At 45.7% G+C, this 21,557-nt stretch overlaps 1 protein-coding gene across 1 annotated transcript in view; it reads left to right on the top strand.

Moving 5' to 3' along the window:
- Positions 1-4,083: 4,083 nt before the first annotated feature.
- wbp1la (WW domain binding protein 1-like a) overlaps positions 4,084-21,557 on the top strand; it is a 73,871-nt gene continuing 56,397 nt past the window's right edge. Inside the window, exon 1 of the mRNA XM_078413372.1 lies at positions 4,084-4,289. Within this exon, the coding sequence (XP_078269498.1) occupies positions 4,170-4,289 (120 nt within the window). The 5' untranslated portion in view covers positions 4,084-4,169. The remainder of the gene's footprint in view (positions 4,290-21,557) is intronic.

The following is a 21,557-nucleotide window of genomic DNA, read 5'->3' as shown; positions in this document are numbered from 1 at the left end:
AATGGAGCAAAGTTCAGAGAGATCCTTGATGAAAACCTGCTCCAGAGCATTCTGGACCTCAGACTGTTCCAACAGGACAATGACCTTAAGCACACAGCCAAGACAACGCAGGAGTGGCTTTGTGACAAGTCTGAATGTCCTTGAGTGGCCCAGCCAGAGCCCGGACTTGAACCCGATCGAAGATCTCTGGAGGGACGTGAAAATAGCTGTGCATCGACGCTCCCCATCCAACCTGAAAGAGCTTGAGAGGATCTGCAAAGAAGAATGGGAGAAATTACCCAAATACAGGTGTGCCAAGCTTGTAGTGTCATACCCAAGAAGACTTGAGGCTGTAATCACTGCCAAAGGTGCCTCAACAAAGTACTGAGTAAAGGGTCTGAATACTTATGTAAATGTGATATTTCAGTTATTTCTTTTTAATTACTTTGCAAAAATTTCTAAACACCTGCTTTCTCTTTTTATTATAGGGTGTTGTGTGTAGATTAATGATTATTTTTTTTTTTAATCCATTTTAAAATAAGGCTGTAACGTAACAAAATGTGGAAAAAGCGAAGGGATCTGAATACTTTCCAAATGCACTGTATATGTGTGTGTGTGTGTGTGTATATATATATATATATATATATATATATATATAAATATATAACTTTATTTGTTGTTTATTATGGTACCTACTGATTATTGTGTTTATTGCTGCAAGTAAGGGTTTTATTGTTCCCTTTCGGGACATATGACAATAAAACATTCTTGACTCTTGAATCTTAAACTGTGCGCATGTTAACACAAGATGAGTTAATTTAGTTGTGAGAATGAGAAAGGAAAATATTTTTTTTTTCACTACCTCAACATTATTTTCAAAGTATTAGTCAGCTATTGCCGGGATTCTCGAAGCCACATGCCAGTAATGTGGAGACTTGCAAAACTTTCTGGCAATTACAAGTTGTCCACAGACAAATTATGTTTGTGCCAGGCACATGTGCAGAACTGTGAGTCAAAAGTGTTTTATAGTCATATGTAATGACAATGATAAAATGAAATTCTTACTAGCAGCAGCATAACAGACCTGTAAACACAATATTCCTGGACAAACATATAATTAACATAAAGAAAATAATAAATTAGTAACTCAAATCCTAGTGCAAAAAAGCCCCAAATCCTAGTGCAACCCAAGACAATTCCATTGTTGTAGAAATGAGGAACTGCAGTTGCTGTCTTACAAAAAAAGACTCAAACGGCCGGAGTAACTCAGTGGGTCAAGCAGCGTCTCTGGAGAACATGGATGCGTAACGTTTTGGGTTGGCACCCTTCTTCAGTCTTTAGTCCATAGTTCATAGTTTAGTTAGTGTTTTGTAGTATTCAAGAATTGTTGGGAAGAAACTATTCTTGTACCTTCTTCCTGATGGCAGGACTGAAATGAGAGCATTGCCAGGGTGGTGTGGGGCTCTGATGATGCTGGCTGACGTTTTGAGACAGTGCCTCCTGTAGATCCCTTCGATGATAGGGAGGTCGGTACCCATGATGGTCCACCACTTTTTGTACCCTTCCTTCCTAGGCATTTGAGTTGCTGAACCAGGCCGTCACACAACCAGTCAATATGCTCCCTATTGTATGCCTGTAGAGGTATATGGTTGTCACACTTCTATGTTATGTTATAAACTTTACTATATGTGCAAACTCCACACAAGCAACGCCTGAGGTCAGGATCGAACCTGAGTCACTGGCACTGTGAGGCAGCAGCTCTACCAGCTGCTACTAGTTTAATTTAAGTTAGATACAGCACTTCAGCCAACTGAGGTCGACCAACAATCACCCGTACACTAGTTCTACATTAATAGGGTTTCACATCCGACACACAAGGGGCAATTTACAGCAAACCAGTTAAAGTACAAACCTGCACATCTTTGGGATGTGGAAGGAAATTGGAGCACCCGGAGAAAATCCATGCTTGGAAACAGGCCCTTTGGCTAACCGTCCATGCCGAATAGCAATCATCTAAACTCTAGTTCTATTGTACACACTAGGTTTTCTGTGCTATCCAGTTAAAGAAAAGACAATGCACGAATACACGGTGCACAGATACAGGATAAAGGGTCTGAAGAAGGGTCTCGACCCGAAACGTCACCCATTCCTTCTCTCCCGAGATGCTGCCTGACCTGCTGAGTTACTCCAGCATTTTGTGAATAAATACCTTCGATTTGTACCAGCATCTGCAGTTATTTTCTTATACTACAGGATAAAGGGTACTACATTTAGTGCAAGATAGGCCCAATGGAGATCTGTGCTGCATAATACTATTGTTAAGTAAAATAAATATAAATGTTGGAAATTCGGAATAAAATAAAAGCTAAATAATGAAATATTTTGGCTTCTTTTAAATTGGAAAGGGTTGATTAACAATGTAATATTGCTGTTTTTTAGATAATGCCTTTATATACATATTTATATAGTTCTTTCAAAATAGTAAACATTCTAATGCATTTCAGAGGAATTCAATCAGTGAGTATGGAGCAGTACAGCTCAGGAACAGGCCCTTCGGCCCACAATATCTGTGTAAACATGATGCCGTTAAACTAACCTCCTCTGCCTGCATGTGATCCATATCCCTCCTTTCCCTGCATAACCTTGCACTTATCCATATTAAACTACTAAATGGAGGTGTGATGGGAGATGGTCAAACTGATAGTTTTTAAGATGTGGTGTAAGGGGGAAAAAAGAACGGAATGCCAGAGTTTTGGGCCTTAGCAGTTTATAAGGGATTGTATGAGAGAGTTTTCAAGAGAATTAGAAGAACATAGGTACCTCAGAGAATCATGAGATTATATAGGGTAAAGAATTCAGGCGCCATAGAGGGATTTAAAAACAAGGTATTATTTAACTAGGAACTACTGTAGATCAGTAAGCACAGGAGTGATGGGTGAAGCAAAATATAGGCAACATTTTTTCAACAGACTGTCATGGGTATATGGAACAGGCTGCCAGGTGAGGTGGTTGAGGCAAGTACTATAACAATTAAAAGACATTTGGGCAGGTACATGGATAGGAAGGGTTCAGAGAGATATGGTGTAGATGGTCGGTATCGGCAAGTTTTGTGTCTATAGGCACTTTGTGTCCATCTTCACAATACTCTAAATGTGGCCTCAACACATCTTGTATAACTGCTACATGATCGCCCAACTTTCATACTCAAAACATTAGTTTAATTTAGTTTATTGTCACGTTTAGTGAGGTACAGTGATAAGCTTTTGTTGGGTGCTAACCAGTCACCAGAAAGACAATACATGATTGCATTCGATCCATCCACAGTGTACAGATATGTCATAAAGAAAATAATGTGAATAACTTTAGTTTTAGTGCAAGATAAAGCCACTCCAATGAAAGATAGTCCAATGGTTCTCCAATGAGGTTCAGGGCTGCTCTCTAATAGTAGTTAGATGGTTCAGGTGGCTTGAAGATGTTCGCAAAGGTAATATTGTGCAATAAAACAGGAAAATGCCACTAATTGACAGCTTTATGCTGGGCTCACGTTTCAAAAGGGACCGAACTAGAACTTGTAGTAAGAGGCGTAGGAAAGAACTGCAGATGCTGGTTTAAATCGAAGGTAGACACAAAATGCTGAAGTAACAGCATTTTGTGTCTACCTTCAGTCTGAAGAAGGGTCTCGACCCGAAACGTCACCCATTCCTTCTCTCCAGAGATGCTGCCTGTCCCGCTGAGTTACTCCAGCATTCAGTGTCTAACTTTTGGTAAGAATATTGACTCATGGGGCCCAGGAAGAGAATACCAGAATTGAGGGTGTGCTCGTTTTATATGAACACTTTGCACGTACAAAAATAAAATAAAACAGAAAGCAAAAGCCCTTTCAGCTTGCCATGGTGAGGCGATGGCTCTTGGTTTGCAAAAACAAGCGACTGGTGGTCCCCACCCCGCTGGCTGGCAGACGCGTGACGCCAGGCCCCGCACCCGGCCTTGAGTGACAGCTCGGGCGCCCAACAGCGGGCGGGGAAAGTTTTGAATAAGGGCTGCGGAGGGAGGCGGGCGGCCAATGGGGTGGGGGGAGGGGGGCGGGACTCTGGCCGGCCGGTCGGCGGCGGCGGCGAGGGCGAGGGCGAGTGTTGCGAATCTTCCCCGGGAGAGGTAGGTGGTGGTGGGGAGAAGGAGCAGGGCAGGAGATGGAGCCTGCAGCAGCAGCAGCGGCCGCCACAAGGAAAGACATGGACAAGATCCTGCTCAGAATGGTGGTGTTGCTCCCTCACATCTTCCCTGTCAAGCTGGCCGGGGTGCAAGCCCAGGTAAGCGGAAACAAAAGCGCCGTGTGGCCTTTTAAATATCATTTTCATTTAAAGCACGAACCCCTCCTCAGCTACTCCTTCTGCTCGCTACATTGTAGCCACCTCGGGTTCATCAACATTTGCTACATTCCCCTCCCTTCCCCCCCACCCCAAAATGCGTCAATCTCGCTTTGTCTATGTTAATTGCAGAAATATATATATATACACACTTTTAATTCCCTTTAGCTCATTTGCTTTCCTTAAAACATTATGCTTGAAAATGACAATTTTTTTCAAGCATAATGTTTTCGTCCTGTTTTGTTTTCCTCGTTCAATGTGTTGCTGTTTTTTAAAAAAAGTTTGTGACTTAGGGTCTGGGTATAATTCCCAATAGCGTGCGTGTGTTTGGGGTTGAATTCTAACCTTCCTAATTCAGGAGGTTGTGGCTTTTTAAAGTTTTTCACTCACAGTTTGCCACACCATCCAATGACATGTGAATGGAGTGGACTGTCAAAAGGATCAGTGTGTTTTTGGGGTGAGATTGGGGTGGGGGTAGTTGTGTGTTCATCTTTTGGAGCAAATGCGAAAGTGATCTCAGTTCTCGTAAATCAACTGATTTCAAAGAACAGGGAAGTTTATCTGCGATGCTGCCCAACTTTTCATATTAATTGCCCATTCATTGTATTTGGATTTTTATGAAATTGATGTGTGCAAAATGGCTGGTACATTTTCTTCAGTGAATTATTGCACTTTGAGGTATACACTCGTTGTATGCCAAGTATTTTGAGGGAATTGGAGTTATTAAACGGCACTTCAAAGGGCTGTCGGGGTTGATTTGGCCTTGTTTGCATGTGTATGATTATTTAATGCAATGACATTGCATGTGTATGATTATTTTATGAAATTCAAGCCATTTTCTAACAAATATTAATTGTACTATGGTAACAATGAATTCAGTTTTAACTGTTTGGAAAACATTCCCACTGTTGTGGTCTATTTAAATTAAATAGATACTGGATCTTTTGGAATTATCTAACATGCCTTCAATTTGTATAATTTGGGGGTAAAAAACAATGGTTTGTTATGTTCTATGTTCTGTTCTCCCTTATCCCTGCCCTGATGTGGCAGGTGGAAGTCAGAGATACTTCATGAAGTGATAGCTTCATGTCTGTACCCAAGAATCAAATGTATAACAAATTCCAAAATAAGTTAATGTTCATAAGGGATAGGAGCAGAATTAGGCCATTTGGCCCATCAAGTGTACTGCCATTCAATCGGCTGATATAACACCCCCCCCCCCCCTCCCGGTCCCATAACTCCTGATATCCCATACTAATCAAGAATCTATCTATCTCTACTTTTTAAAATATCTATTGACTTGGCCTCCGCAGCAGTCTGTGGCAATGAATCCCACAGAGTCAACACTCTCTGACTAAAGAAATTCCTCCTCATCTCCTTCCTGAAGGAATGTTCCTTTATTCTGAGGCTACGACCTCTGGTCCTAGACTCTCCCACCAGTGGAACCATCCTCTCCATATCCACTCTATCCAAGCCTTTCGCTATTCGATAAGTTTCAATGAGTCTCGTCCTTCTAAACTCCAGCGAATAGAGGCCCAACACCACCTCGTAAACCACCTCTGGACCCTCTCCAGGGCCAGCACATCCTTCCTCGGATATGGGGCCCAATATTGCTCACAATAAGAGAGAATAATGAGTACCAGCCGATAATATTCCTCTGTCAAGTTAATTTGGATAGATATTAAGTGCTGGAGTAACTCAGCGGTTCAGGCTGCATCTGTGGAGAAAAAGGATGGGTGATATTTCCGGTGGGAATGTTCGTTAAATATAAATCTTTGGGTATTCAGAGCTATATATTGAAGATCCATTCGGTGAGGTGTTTTCCTTTGTACAATTGTAGTTCAGTGAAGTTACCTGCATTTGTTACATTACTAGGCCTCACCAGATCTAGTGATTTCCCTCAGACAATATGGTAAAAAGATCAGGAAGTTAGGATGGACTGTTCTAGATGAGGTGCTGGCATGAGTAAGGGGCTAAATGATAGCCTGGTATTTTGTCATTTTTCACTAATTTAAGCAAATTACGAGGATGTTGCCAAGACTCGGAAGGATTGAGCTGGAGGGAGAAATTGGGCAGGTTAGGACTTTATTCCTTGGAACGCAGTCGGATGGGTAGGGAAAGAAAAATGCAGATGTTGGTTTAACTCAAAGGTAGACACAAAATGCTGGAGTAACTCAGCAGGTTAGGCAGCATCTCTGGAGAGAAGGAATGGGTGACGTTCTGGGTCGAGACTCTTCTTCAGACTGATGAGTAGTGATGAGAGGATGAGTGGTGATTCTATAGAGGTGTATAAAACCATGAGAGGAATAGATAGGGTAAACGCACAATGTCCTTTGCCCAGAGTAGGCGAATTGAGAACCAGAAAAAATAGGATAAGTTGAGGGGGTAATTTAATGGGACCTGAGGAGTAAGTTTTTCAAACAAAGGGTGGTGGGTGTAGAGGAATATGAGGCATGGACTATCGCTACATTTAAGAAACAATTAGACAGGTGCATGGATAGGATAGGCTGAGAGAGATATGGGCCAAAGGCAGGGGGAGGGATTCGTGTAGGCTAAGTTGGGCCGAAGGGCCTGTTTCCATGCGGTATAATCTATGACTACTGGTCCTCACCAGATCTTCTGGTGATTCCCTCAAGATAATATGGTGAAACGTTCAGGAAGCTAAGATGGGCTGTTCGTGTTGAGGTGTGTAGGAAGGAATTGCAGATGCTGGTTTACACCGAAGATAGACGAAATGCTGGAGTAATTCGGCGGGTCAGGCAGCATCTTTGGAGAAAAGGAATGGGTGATGTTTCGAGCCAAGACCCTTCTTCAGACCGATAGTCAGTGAGACTTGAGGTATGAAAAGGTACAGAACAAAGCAGAGACAGCTCTGATGGCCAAAGAGCCCACAATAGTCCATTGTTTGACTGAGAAGGTAGTGAAAAGAAGGGACAAGTACATTGAAACTAGTAAGATGACTAGGATGGGGGAGGGGGGGGGGATGGAGAGAGAGAGGGAATGCAAGGGGTTCTTGAAATTAGAGAATTCAATACATACCACTGGGTTGTAAGCTGCCCAAGCAAAATATGAGGTGCTGTTCCTACAGTCAGGGGTGGGCTCACTATGACAGTGGAGGAGGCCCAGACAGAAAGGACAGCGTGGGAATGGGGAGGGGAATTAAAATGTTTGGCAACCATGAGACCGTGTAGGCCAAGGCATACTGAGTGTCGGTGTTCAGTGAAACGAGTTGAGGTACTGGCATGAGTAATGGGCCAAATGTTAGTCGGGCATTTTGTAATTTTTCACTAATTCACAATCACAATAAAACTTTATTAGCCAAATATGTTTTGCAACATACGAGGAACTTCATTTACCGTACAGTCATAACAATAAAAACCAACAAGACACTCAAAATACATTTTAACATCCACCACAGTGACTCCCCCACATTCCTCCCTGTGATAGAAGGTGAAAAAAAAATTCAATCTCTCCCTTCTTTGTCCTCCAGCGGTCGGGGGCTCTAACCTTCCATTGACGGGATGATCTTGACTCCCGTAGCCGGCGGCGGGCCTTCCTCGTCGGGGCAATAATTTTAAACAAATTATTGAAAATTTGAGCAGCATAGTCGAGGTGGCTTGGAAACAATGCAATAGAAATGACATTCTAGGATGCTATTTGACTTATTCGGTACATACAAGAGCACCACCAATTTTCTGGTGGTCTGCACCTCCTTTAATCTGGACAAAATTACAAGAGCGCAGTTGAAATCCCCCCCCCCCGAAAATGTGGTCCTCGGTCAGGTGAGGCGGCCGATCACGACCTCATCGGGACTTCCGTGCCGATCGGTGGGTCGAGTTTGTCCCTGGCTCTGGAACTCTGGGCTGGCCAGAACCGGCAGAGCCCTTCCCATAGCTGACTTCTGAGGCCGACTTTGCAGACCAGTATCTTGGTTCCTCGCTGGCTTAGGAGGACCGTTCTGGTACTGTTGGACTCTTCTCGGGGGCAAAAATACATAACCCAGAAAGACTCTGGAACCAAGGATGCAGAAAATCAGTGGTGGGCCTGTAAACTGCGATGAGTGTTGAGATACTTGAAGTAGGAACAGCAAACTATGATTCCGCAAGTTCTACACAGGAGGTCAGTATGAGTCCAGTCTAAGATGGAGATAGACAATAGACAATAGGTGCAGGAGTAGGCCATTCAGCCCTTCGAGCCAGCACCGCCATTCAATGCGATCATGGCTGATCACTCAATCAGTACCCCGTTCCTGCCTTCTCCCCATACCCCCTCACTCCGCTATCCTCAAGAGCTCTATCCAGCTCTCTCTTGAAAGCATCCAACGAACTGGCCTCCACTGCCTTCTGAGGCAGAGAATTCCACACCTTCACCACCCTCTGACTGAAAAAGTTCTTCCTCATCTCCGTTCTAAATGGCCTACCCCTTATTGTTGTGAATAGGCAACAAATTCAATATTGTATCGTGCAGCTGCCAAACTTGCAGGTGTAGTAGATGGATTGAGAAAATGAGAGACTGCAGATGCTGAAATTTTGAGCAAGGCACAAACTGCTGGAGGAACTCGGCGAGTCAAGCAGCATTGAGGGAGGGAATGGACAGGCAAGATTTTGGGTTAAGACCCTTCTTCAGACTAACAGATGTAGTGGTTCCTATATTCTAATGTGATGAGGAAGATTTAATTGGAACCTGAGGGGCAATGGTTTTATTCAGAGGGCAGTGGGTATATGGAATGAGCTGCCAGAGGAGGTACTTGAGAATAAGTTCAGGTAGAGTCTTGATTCCCCTACCCTGGGTTCTTGATTCCCCCAGGGTGGGCATATGTTTAAGGTGAAAGGGGAATAGGAACCTTAGTGGCAACTTTTTAACAGAGAGTGGTGGGTAAATGAAATGAGCAGCCAGAGGAGGTAGTTGATGCAGATACCATAACATTTAAAAGACATTTGGGCAGATATATGAATGGGAAGGGTTTAGAGCAGGGGCCTCCAAACTTTTCAGCATGAGGGCCACGTTATATATTTGGCACATTTTTGCGGGCCGTAGGAAAAAATAAAGTGTGAGTTTTATAAATTTAATGAACTCAAAAAAGTTTAGACTAGGTTAGATTAGATTAGGAAAGGTTAAACTAGGTTAGGTTAGATTAGGTTAGTTTACATTAGGTTTATATGACCTCTAAGGTTTAGAGGGATATGGGCCAAACATGAACAGGTTGGACTAGTGTAGATGGGGCATCTTGACCGGATGGGCAGAGGTTGTTTTCATTCTGTATGACTATAGCTCCATGTGGAGAAGTAATTACTAGATGATAGAGCACAGGGGAGTTCCAGGTGATCACGTAAAACAAAATAAGCTGTTTGCGAATGTGTTCTGGTAATATATATTGGGTAATGCACAAACCAATCTGTCTCCTGTCATTGATCTGTGATTCTATAAGACTTTAGTAGATTATATAGTAGTAAACGATATGAAAAGGAGATAGACACAAAATGCTGTAGTAACTCAGCGGGACAGGCAGCATCTCTGGAGAGAAGGAATGGGTGACGTTTCGGGTCGAGACTCTTCTTCAGGCTGATGTCAGGGGAGAAGGAGATACATAGATAAGGAAGTGTAAGGTATGAAAACATGACAAAGGGAATGGAGATCAAGGAACACGTAGAGATCATTGTTAGCTGGGAGGAAACAACAACCAACCAAGTAGTCGGAGACAGTAAGACTGATCGGAGAACTGGGAAGGGGAGGGATGGAGAGAGAGGAAAAGCAAGGGTTACTTAAAGTTAAAGAAGTCAATGTTCAATGTTCATGAAAAGGAGGTTGGATATCAATTCTAGTTAAAGTGACAGAGGGTAAGGATATTGGCCAGGTGATGTGGAATCTGGATGGGTAAAGCAAAAATCAATGGTGGGAGACTCGAGGAACTGCAGGTGCTGGAATCTTGAGAAAACACAAAGTGTTGGAGGAACATCTCTGGAGAAAAGGAATAGGTGATGTTTCGGGTCAGGGTGAAAACTTTTCATGTCTGAAGAAGGGTTGTGACCCGAAACATCACCCATTCCTGTTCTCCAGAGATGCTGAACCCTCTCTCTCCACCCTTCCCCCTTCCCAGTTCTCCGACTAGTCTGACTGTCCTCGTTTACATTTTTGATCTCTGTTTGCTTTGTTGTTACCTTCTCCGAGCTAACAATGATCTATTCCACATTTCCCTTGATATCCATCCCCTCGTCTCGTTTTCACACCTTATACCTCCTTATCTCCATATCTCCCTCTCTCCTGACTCAGTCTGAAGAAGGGTCTCGACCCGAAACGTCACCCATTCCTTCTATCCAAAGATGCTGCCTGTCCCACCAAATTACTCCAGCATTTTGTGTCTATGCTGTCTGACCCGTTGAGTTACTCCAGCTTTTTGTATCAACCTACAAACTGTACGTCTTGGGAGTGTGGGAGAAAACCAAAGCACTCGGAGAAAACCCATGTGGTAATGGGGACTCAGTGGGCCGAAAGGCCTGTTCCGTGCTGTATCTCTAAAGTCTAGTCTAACTGCAATAAGACTACTTAACTGCTCTAATCAAAATCTCTTGTAATAAAGGCTGATGTACCATTTGCTCTTTCAATTGCACACTGCATCTACATATCGGCCCTCAGTGATTTGTGTACAAGTACTCCAAGGACCCTTTGAACATCAACACTTTCATCATTTAATAAATACTCTGCTTTCCTATGTGACCTTGCATTTTGGCACATTATATTCCATGTTCTTGTTTGCTGACTAGTAGTGGTAGGGTTGCTCCCTCACAGCACCAGATCCTGTCCAGGTTCGATCCTGTCCATGGGTGTTGTCTGTACAAAAATTTGTACATTCTCCCTGTGATAGCGTGGGTTTTCTCCGGTTGCTCTGGTTTCCTCCCACACTCCAAAGATGTACAGGTTTGTATGTTAATTGCTTTCTGTAAATCATTCCTAGTGTGTAAGATAGTGCTAGTGTACAGGTGGCGTGGACTCGGTGGGCCAAAGGGCCTGTTTCCAAGCTGTATCTCTACTCTAAAGTAAAAAAGATTGGACATGGTTTTAAGGTGATGGTGGGAAAGATTTGTAGGAAAATAACTGCAGATGCTGGTACAAATCGAAGGCATCACAAAATGCTGGAGTAACTCAGCCGGTCAGGCAGCATCTCTGGAGAGAAGGAATGGGTGACTTTTCGGGTCAAGACCCTTCTTCAGACTGTAGGAAAATAACTGCAGATGCTGGTACAAATCGAAGGCATCACAAAATGCTGGAGTAACTCAGCCGGTCAGGCAGCATCTCTGGAGAGAAGGAATGGGTGACGTTTCGGGTCGAGACCCTTCGGTATATCAGGAGCAAAATTTTTACACAACGGCTGGTGGGTGTATGGAACGAGCAGCTGGAGGAGATAGTTGAGGCGGACACTATCAAAATGTATGAAAGATATTTGGACAGGTACATGGATAAGATAGGTGTAGAGGGATATGGGCCAAATGCAGGCAGGTGGGGCTAGTTTAGATGGGGCATGGTGGTCAGCATAGGCTAGTTGGGCTGAATGGCCTGTTTCCACGCTGTATGACTCAACAACAACTCGCTCCTGTCTCCTTGTATCAGTTTTACTCACTTTCTCTGCAGATTGTCCCACCTAGTTGTATTGGTTGCTTGAGTAGCTCACAACCCACCGGAACGAACATTGAATTATCCTCTTTTACATAACTACCAAACCTCACTTTCCACCCCTCCCCTTTCTTCCCCTCTCCCTTTCTACCCCCAATGCCCTGTGCCCCACCAGGACTTGCACCTATTTCACCTCTCTCCCTCCCACCTACATTCCTTCCTCCAACTTCACAATTCGCAAATCATCAATCATTTTGTCTCGCATTGTTTTTTCATCTCTAGCCTTTGTCCTACCATCTGCCTACCAAACAGCACCCACCCCCCCTCATCTGTATCCACCTATTACTTGCCAGACTTTATCCTGGCCCTCCTTTCTTCCAGCTTTCTCTTTTCAACCACCCTTCCCTCCACCCACTACAATCAGTCTGAAGAAAGGTCCCAACCCGAAACATCCATGTTCTCTGGAAATGCTGTCTGGCCCGCTAAGTTACTCCAGCACTTTGTCATTTTTTTGGTATTGTCGGCAAACTTGGAAAATGAGATAAACACAACATGCTGGAGTAACTTAGCAGGTCGGGCAGCATCTCTGGAGAGCATGAATACATAATGTTTCAGGTAGGGACCCTTCTTCAGACCTTAACCTATGCCCTCTGGTTCTTGATTCGCCTATTCTGGGCATTTGACTCTGTGCATTTTACCCGATCTATTCCTCTCGTGATTTTCCACACCTCTATAAGATCACCTCTCATCCTCCTGTGCTCCAAGGAAAAAAGCCCGAGCCTGCTCAACTTCTCCCTCGATCTCAGGCCCCCTAGTCCTGGCAAAATCCTCAAATATGTTGTTACATCCATGCAGGCTGCACACCAAAACTTTTAAATAGTTCTGAGTCCTTGTGCAATGCAAAATTGAACACAATACACCACCTATACTTTGACAAAGCCAGATGCAGAGTGCTTGACCTTGATTATAGCTCTCATCTCATCCTTGGCTGCATGTTCAGACATTTGACTTGTTTACTTGACTGTTAGTGAAACATGGAGCCAACAACCTATCAATCCATCTATTTAATTTCTGGGCTGGTTCTTAATCCTGTTCCTAATCTTAGGTCAAGCAAACTACTGCATTATGTGTTATGTATTCTAGGTTATGATTAATTATTTTATCCTTGGCTCAATTGAATAATGTGCATCGATCCTGAGGAACAATGGCTCCTTTGTATAATTGAAGGTTGGTTAATGTTTTGTTACCGTCCCCTTACTACCCAGCCCTCCCATTCAATGTTGCTTGCAAAATTAAACACTTTTCCCCATCGCTTTCCAAACCACTTATAAAAATAATAAATAGCTGCCAACCAACCCCTCCCCCTGTGGAGCTTTTTATTGTCCAACTGCAATTTACGCTTGTTATCTCTTCCGTAGGCTCGAGAATTAGCCCTTTGATTCTGTCAGAGTTGGTCCAATACATATATTCTCATTACCTTTCTCCAGAAAACAAGATTTTACTTTAAAAATACAGTGCCGAGACAGGCCCTTCGGCCCACCGGTTTCACCCCGACCGGCGATCTCCCCGTACTCTATCCTACTACACACTTTGGACAATTTACAATTTTACCAAAGACAATTAACCTACAAACCTGTACGTCTTTGGAGTGTGGGAGGAAACTGGAGCACCCGGAGAAAACCCACCCGAATGAACCCCGTACAGACAGCACCCGTAGTCAGAATCGAACCTGGATCTCTGGCGCTTTAAGACAGCTACTCTACTGCAAGATGCTGGAATCTGGAGCAAAACACAAAGTGCTGGAGGAACTCGAGTCAGGCAGCATCTGTGGAGGAGATGGGCAGGGGTAGTTTCGGGTCGGGACCCTTTTTCAGACTTTAACCCGCCTCCATTTTCAACCCTTCTAATGATGTTGTTACCACAGATCTTCTGGGATAGAGAATTGCAGAGATTTACTGCTCTCTGAAAAAAGAAAACTCCAAGTATTTCCATGTTATTGTTGGACTGCTGGGGAACGTGCGAGAGAAAACTAGTTGTGTGTATTTGGACTTTCAGAAGGTCTTTGATAAAGCAACGCTCAAAAAAAATTAAGCAAAATTAAAGTACGATATTCAGGAATAATATGCTGGTGTGGATGGATAATTGGATAGGAAATGGAGAACGTGGTCTTCTTTGGGTTGGGAGGCTGTGATGTGGGGAGCTAGAGGGGTAGGGACCCATCTGTCCCTATCCTTCTGCGATGCAATCAGTCTGAAGAAGGGTCCCGAAGTGAAACGTCATCTATCAATGTTCTCCAGTGAAATTGCCGGCCTGGCTGAGTTACTCCAGCACATTGTATCTTTTTTAGGATAAAGTCCACAGTTCGTATCAATGTTCTGGTGAGGGGATTAAGTGTGAACTCCCCCCCCCAGGTTTTGCTGGTAGAATTAGGTTGGCAGTACAGTCTGTCAGGAGGATATAAAGCGGCTTCAAGGGTTAAGTAAATGGCGAGGACATGGCAGATGGAATATAATGTGAGGTCATGCACTTCAGTCGAAAAAATCCGCACATGTGACACCAAAGCTTCTCTATGTAGTGAGGCTCACAACTCGTCATGGTGTTCCGTTTATTCATCGTGTCCAAAAATCCATCTTAAATACATTGACCGATACCTACAGTGGGTAAGAGAATGATAAACATCTGGAGACCTTTTGAGTCAAGAATTCTCTCTGCCCTTAATGGCCGATCCCCAACCCCTGCACCAAGAGGAAACAATCAGTATCCCACCTGCCAAACCCCACCAATGTTTCATCGGATCTGTGTTCAGCTCCAGTGAACAGAAAGCTCTCTTATTCTAAAGGAGACAAAGTGCCGGAGTAACTCAGCAGGTCAGGCAGCATCCCTGGAGACCATGAATTGGTGACATTTCAGACTAATCAGCCCCAAGAGGTCTCAACCTGAAACGCCACTGATCCAAGCTCTCCAGAGATACTGTCTGACCTGCTGAGTTACTCCAGCACTTTGTGCCCTTTTGTGTATTAGCCAGCACCTGCAGTTCTTTGTTTCTACATTTTGACTGTGCTCTGCTTCCATCTCTTCTCACAGAATGCCCAGACCCTAAAAAAATAAATACAAAAGATAACATACCGAAAGCAAAGTAATCTTTTCCTTTGGATAAATGACATTGAAAGGAAAAAGATGACGATATTTTATTTGGATCCTTGTGAGCTGCAGTATGAAATTTATGGGCAAGTTGTTGACCTCCAGTGAACCTCTGTTTCATAAGCAGCTTCAATTATAGAAGTCTCTGCAGTTTTTCTCGTACTTGAAATATTGGCTTGATGGAACAAGCCAAGTAAATGCCTAATTGTCATAATAACCATGCTGCAGACGCAGATAACCAGAGCATGCAACGCTGTCAGAACAGCCTGAACCTGGGTGGAGGGGTAGTGTAGAGAAAGCATGGACTCTGCAGAAGGACTTGGACAGGTTGGGAGAGTGGGCAGAGAAGTGGCAGATGGAATTCAGTGTAGCAAAGTGTGGAGACATGCATTTTGACAGTAGGGATAAAGGCATAGACTATTTTCTAGGGCAGGGGCCTCCAGCATGAGGGCCACATTATATATTTGGCACATTTTTGCAGGCCGTAGGAAAAAATAAAGAAGTGTGAGTTTTATAAATTTAATGAACTAAAAAAAAAGTTTAGACTAGGTTATGTTAAATTAGATTAGGAAAGGTTAAACTAGGTTAGGTTAGATTAGGTTAGTTTACATTAGGTTTATATGGCAACAAATAAATAATATTCAATTTTTAAAAGGAACTTGAAATATTGGAATATATATATTCTGTAGGTATACAATTATTTATAAATATAAGAGAAGTGGGGGGAGGGAGAGAGTGTGGGGGGGGGAGGGGGAGGAGGGGGGAGTGGGGAGTGGGGGGGAGGGAGAGAGCGGGGGGGAGGGGGAGAGCGGGGGGGAGGGGGAGAGCGGGGGGGAGGGGGAGAGCGGGGGGAGGGGGAGAGCGGGAGGGAGAGAGCGGGAGGGAGAGAGTGGGGGGAGAGAGTGGGGGGGAGTCGGGAGGGGGAGAATGTCGGGGTAGAGGGAGCAGCGGGTGAGAGCGGGAGTGTGGGGGGGGGGGGGGGGCATCAGAGGGTCCGGTGAAGTAGCGCTGCCATTTGTAGGTGCTGCTCCCTCCCTCTCTCCCCTTTCTCCCCTCTCCCTCTCTCCCAGAGCCAGCGAGATCTGCGCCGCTCCTTCACTCACTTCCCTGGCCCCGTCTTCTCTAACGCAGCGAAATAAGAACAAACACAAGTGTAGTTGTTGCTCAGAGGCCCCGCAACCCCGGGGTGAGCGGCGGTGGCGGCGAGGAGGGAAGTTTCACTTGTGTTTGTTCTTATTTCGCTGCATTAGAGGGAGACGGGGCCGGGGAAGAGGGTGGAGGAGCGGCGCAGATCTCGTTGGTGCTGGGAGGGAGGGAGAGAGGGAGGGAGAGAGGGAGGGAGCAGCCCCTCAAGTGTCGGCGCTCCTTCACCGGATCCTCTGACACCCTCGCCCTTCCCGCTCTCACCCGCTGCTCCCTCTACACCGACTCTCTCTCCCCCCCCCCTCCTCTCTCTCTCTCTCCCTCGCCGGGGTGAGTGGCGGCGAGGAGGGAGGTTTCCTTGAGTTTGTTGTTTGCGAGGGGGCGCTGCGATCTCTCGCCTTGTCCCGGCTCTGGCTCGGTGGCGATCCTCTCTCCGGTGAACCTTCGCCGGCAGCTTCTGCCTCCAGTCCCCGCCGCCTAAGCGCTTGCTGCGGGCTGGATAAAATCTCGTGGCGGGCCGGATGTAGCCCGTGGGCCATAGTTTGGAGATCCCTGTTCTAGGGTATCACAAAATGCTGAAGTAACTCAGTGGGTCAGACAGCATCTCTGGAGAGAAGGAATGGGTGACGTTTCGGGTCGAGACCCTTCTTCAGACTGACACATCAGACACATATTCAGACACATCAGACACATATTCAGACACATCAGTCTGAAGAAGGGTCTCGACCCGAAACGTCACCCATTCCTTCTCTCCAGAGATGCTGCCTGCCTCACTGAGTTACTCCAGCATTTTGTGATACCTCCGATTTGTACCAGCATTTATGCAGTTATTTTCCTAGACTATTTTCTAAATGGGGAGAAAATTCAGAAATCGCAGGTAGGTTGCAGAGGGACTTGGGAGTGCTGGTGCAGGATTCCCAAAAGGTTAATTGGCAAGTCGAATCGTTAGTAAGAAAGGTGAATGCAATGCTTGCATTTATTTCGAGAGGGCTAGAATACAAAAACAGGGGTGCAGTGCTGGGGCTTTATAAGGCAATGATCAGATTCATTTGGAGTATTGTGGGCAGTTTTGGGCCCCAGACCTGAGAAAGGATGTGCTGGCCTTGGAAAGGGTCCAGAGGAGGTTTAGAAGAATGATCCCAGGAATGATTGGGTTAACATATGATGAACATTTAAAGGCGCTGGGCCTTTACTCGCTGGAGTTTAGGTGGATGAGAGGGACCTCATTGAAACATACAGAATAGTGAAAGGCCTGAATAGAGTAGATGTGGAGATGATGTTTCCTAGAACTTATGAACACTAATATTTTGGGAGTAGTTTTTCTCCTTTAGTTTTCTTCACATGGACACCAGCTGCCTCAACCCCTCTGACCTAGTTCTTTCCCCACCCTCACTCATTCCATCTGTCATCACTCAGAACCTACTCCCAATAACTGCCCTCCCCCCACTGTTCATATCTGCCCACCATACCTCCCATATCTGCCCACCATACCTCCCATATCTGCCCACCATACCTCCCATATCTGCCACCATACCTCTCATATCTGCCCACCATACTTCCCATATCTGCCCACCATACCTCCCATATCTGCCCACCATACCTCCCATATCTGCCCTCCATACCTCTCCCATATCTGCCCTCCATACCTCTCCCATATCTGCCCTCCATACCTCTCCCATATCTGCCCACCATACCTCACCCATTTAATTCCATACTTTATTTTCCTTTTTTTAGTTTAGTTTATTGTCATGTGTACCGAGGTACAGTGAAAAGCTTTTGCATGCTAATCAGTCTGTGGAAAGACAATACACGATTTCAATCGAGCCATCCACAGTGCCCAGATACATGATAAAGGGAATAACGTTTAGTGCAAGATAAAATCCATTAAAGTCCGATCAAAAATAGTCCGAGGGTCCCCAATGGGATAGATAGTAACTAGCTAACTTACGAGTCAGCTGGTACAAGCTGGTTGTTGATAGGATGGTTCAATTGCCTCAAAACAGCTGGGAAGAAACTGTCCCTGAATCTGGAGGTGAGTGTTTTCACACTTCTAAACCCCTTGACTGATGGGAGAGGGGAGAAGAGTGAGTGACTAGTCCTTGATTATGCTGGTGGCCTTGCTGAGGCTGCGTTAGGTGGAAATGGAGTAAATAGAAAGTAGGTTGGTTTGCTTGATGGTCTGGGCTGCGTCCACAATTCTGTGCAATTTCTTGTAGTCTTGGATAGAGGTGTGAGTTGCAAGTAACCCTTGCATCCCCTCTATCTCCGTCCCTCCTCCATCCAAGTCTTGTACTTGTTTCAAAGTCGTCTTGTTGAATCTCATTTTTTGTAACTCCTTTTCACCTAGCCCACAACAAACAATGGCCTGTTTCCTTTGTCATCGTTAAATTTTTTGAAAAACATTCATTTATTGGTTCTATATCTATCGATATCACCATCTAAATCTCTCGTTTCTCTTTCCCCTGACTCTCAGTCTGAAGAAGGATCTCGACCTGAATTGTCACCTATTCCTTTCTCCAGAGACTTTGTGTCCTTTTGTGTATTAACCAACATCTGCAGTTCTTTGTTGCTACATTATGTGGGTGGGTTTACAATGACTGAAAGACAAATTCTTCTTTTAATAGGGACACAACACAGCAGATGCTGGAATCATGAGCAAAACACAAGGCGCTGGAGGAACTCAGCAGGTCAGGTAGCATCTGCGGAGGGAAAATGGACAGGCGACATTTCGGGTCAGGACCCTTCTTCAGATTGATTGAATCTGGCTGAGAAAGGGTTTGTTCCGCCCACAGATGCTTCCTGATCCGTTGAGTTCTTCCAGCACTTTGATTTGTTTTGATCTGTTTGTAGTAAATGGAGTCTTTTATACTCATCATTCTTTTTCCAAGTAAATAGGCAAAAAAAGATTCATGTAATTACAAGATTTTTATTGGCATTTTAACAGGAATTTGAGTTGTATATCTCATGACTTTTATTCTTCCACTCCCTATAATAAAAACAAGAGCCTGCAGTGATGTGGGATCGTGGCTGGAGTTGATGATGCAGATACAAACTGAACACTCCGGATTTGTTGTTTTGTATCCTCTCGAGTTGGCATGTGCTCTGCCTTATCTGGAGCATGGAAATTGAACTGCAGAAACATTGCGTACTGTTCTTCCCTTAAACCGCAATCCGTCTCCGCCAAGAGGTTCTGTCTTCAAACAGTCGTTTTGAGATGAAAACCAGCACTGGTGTAAATATAAGAAAATAACTGCAGATGCTGGTACAAATCGATTTATTCACAAAATGCTGGAGTAACTCAGCAGGTCAGGCAGCATCTCGGGAGAGAAGGAATGGGTGACGTTTCGGGTCGAGACCCTTCTTCAGACTGATGTCGGGGGTGGGACAAAGGAAGGATATAGGTGGAGACAGGAAGATAGAGGGAGATCTGGGAAGGAGGAGGGGAAGGGAGGGACAGAGGGGCTATCTGAAGTTGGAGAAGTCGACGTTCATACCACCGGGCCGCAAACTGCCCAGGCGAAATATGAGGTGCTGCTCCTCCAATTTCCGGCGGGCCTCACTATGGCACTGGAGGAGGCCCATGACAGAGAGGTCAGACTGGGAATGGGAGGGGGAGTTAAAGTGCTGGGCCACCGGGAGATCAGTTGCGTTAATGCGGACCGAGCGCAGGTGTTCAGCGAAGCGATCGCCGAGCCTGCGCTTGGTTTCGCCGATATAGATAAGTTGACATCTAGAGCAGCGGATGCAATAGATGAGGTTGGAGGAGGTGCAGGTGAACCTCTGTCTCACCTGGAAAGAATGTTTGGGTCCTTTGATGGAGTTGAGGGGGGAGGTAAAGGGACAGGTGTTGCATCTCGTGCGGTTGCAAGGGAAAGTGCCCGGGGTTAGGGTGGTTTGGGTAGGAAGGGACGAGTGGACCAGGGAGTTGCGGAGGGAACGGTCTGCGGAACGCAGAGAGGGGAGGGGATGGGAAGATATGGCCAGTGGTGGGGTCCTGTTGTAGGTGACGGAAATGTTGGTGGATAATATGTTGGATCCGCTGGCTGGTGGGGTGGAAGGTGAGAACGAGGGGGATCCTGTCCTTGTTGCGAGTGTGGGGATGGGGAGCAAGAGCGGAGCTGCGGGATGTAGAAGAGACCCTAGTGAGAGCCTCATCTATAATGGAAGAGGGGAAGCCCCGTTTTCTGAAAAACGAGGACATCTCGGAAGCCCTAGTGTGAAACACCTCATCCCGGGCGCAGATGCGGCGTAGACGGAGGAATTGGGAGTAGGGGATAGACTTTTTGCAGGGGACCGGGTGGGAAGAAGTGTAGTCCAGATAGCTGTGCGAGTCGGTGGGCTTGTAATAAATGTCCGTCACTAGTTTTTCTCCTGTGATGGAGATGGTGAGGTCCAGAAACGGGAGGGAGATGTCAGAGATAGTCCAGGTATATTTAAGGGCAGGATGGAAATTGGAGGTGAAGTGTATAAAGTCAGTGAGTTCTGCATGGGTGTAAGAGGTAGCACCAATGCAGTCGTCGATGTAGCGGAGGTAGAGTTCGGGGATGGGGCCAGTGTACGTCTGGAACAGGGATTGTTCGACGTACCCAACAAAGAGGCAGGCGTAGCTAGGGCCCATGCGAGTGCCCATAGCCACGCCTCTGGTTTGGAGGAAGTGGGAGGAGTCAAAGGAGAAGTTGTTGAGGGTAAGAACCAGCTCTGCTAGGCGGAGGAGAGTGTTGGTCGATGGGGATTGGCTGGTTCTACGGTCGAGGAAGAAACGGAGGGCTTCGAGACCATCCTTGTGGGGGATGGAAGTGTAGAGTGACTGGACATCCATGGTGAAAATGAGGGAGTGGGGGCCTGGGAACCGGAAGTTATCCAGGAGATGGAGAGCGTGTGAGGTGTCTTGGACGTAGGTGGGGAGGGATTTGACCAGGGGGGATAGGATGGAGTCGAGGTAGGTAGAGATAAGTTCGGTGGGGCATGAGCAGGCAGAGACAATGGGTCTGCCGGGACAATTGTGTTTGTGGATTTTGGGTAGGAGGTAGAATCGGGCCGTGCGGGGCTGGTGAACTATGAGATTGGAGGCACTGGGGGGTAGTTCGCCGGAGTTGGTGAGGTCGGTGATGGTGCTGGTGATGAAGGTCTGGTGTTTATCGGTGGGGTCATGGTCCAGGGATAGGTAGGAAGAGGTGTCTGATAGTTGTCGTCTGGCCTCGGTGCGGTAGAGGTCAGCACGCCAGACTACCACAGCCCCTCCCTTGTCAGCTGGTGTAAACGCGGTTTCAGTCGCACGTGAATAGGGTCACGGCAGGTGGGGTGTTGTGTTGCCGTTTA

The sequence above is a fragment of the Rhinoraja longicauda genome, chromosome 16 (assembly GCF_053455715.1).
Source record: "Rhinoraja longicauda isolate Sanriku21f chromosome 16, sRhiLon1.1, whole genome shotgun sequence".
NCBI classification, from domain to species: Eukaryota; Metazoa; Chordata; class Chondrichthyes; order Rajiformes; family Arhynchobatidae; genus Rhinoraja; species Rhinoraja longicauda.
This window is presented reverse-complemented; position numbering and strand designations above follow the sequence as displayed.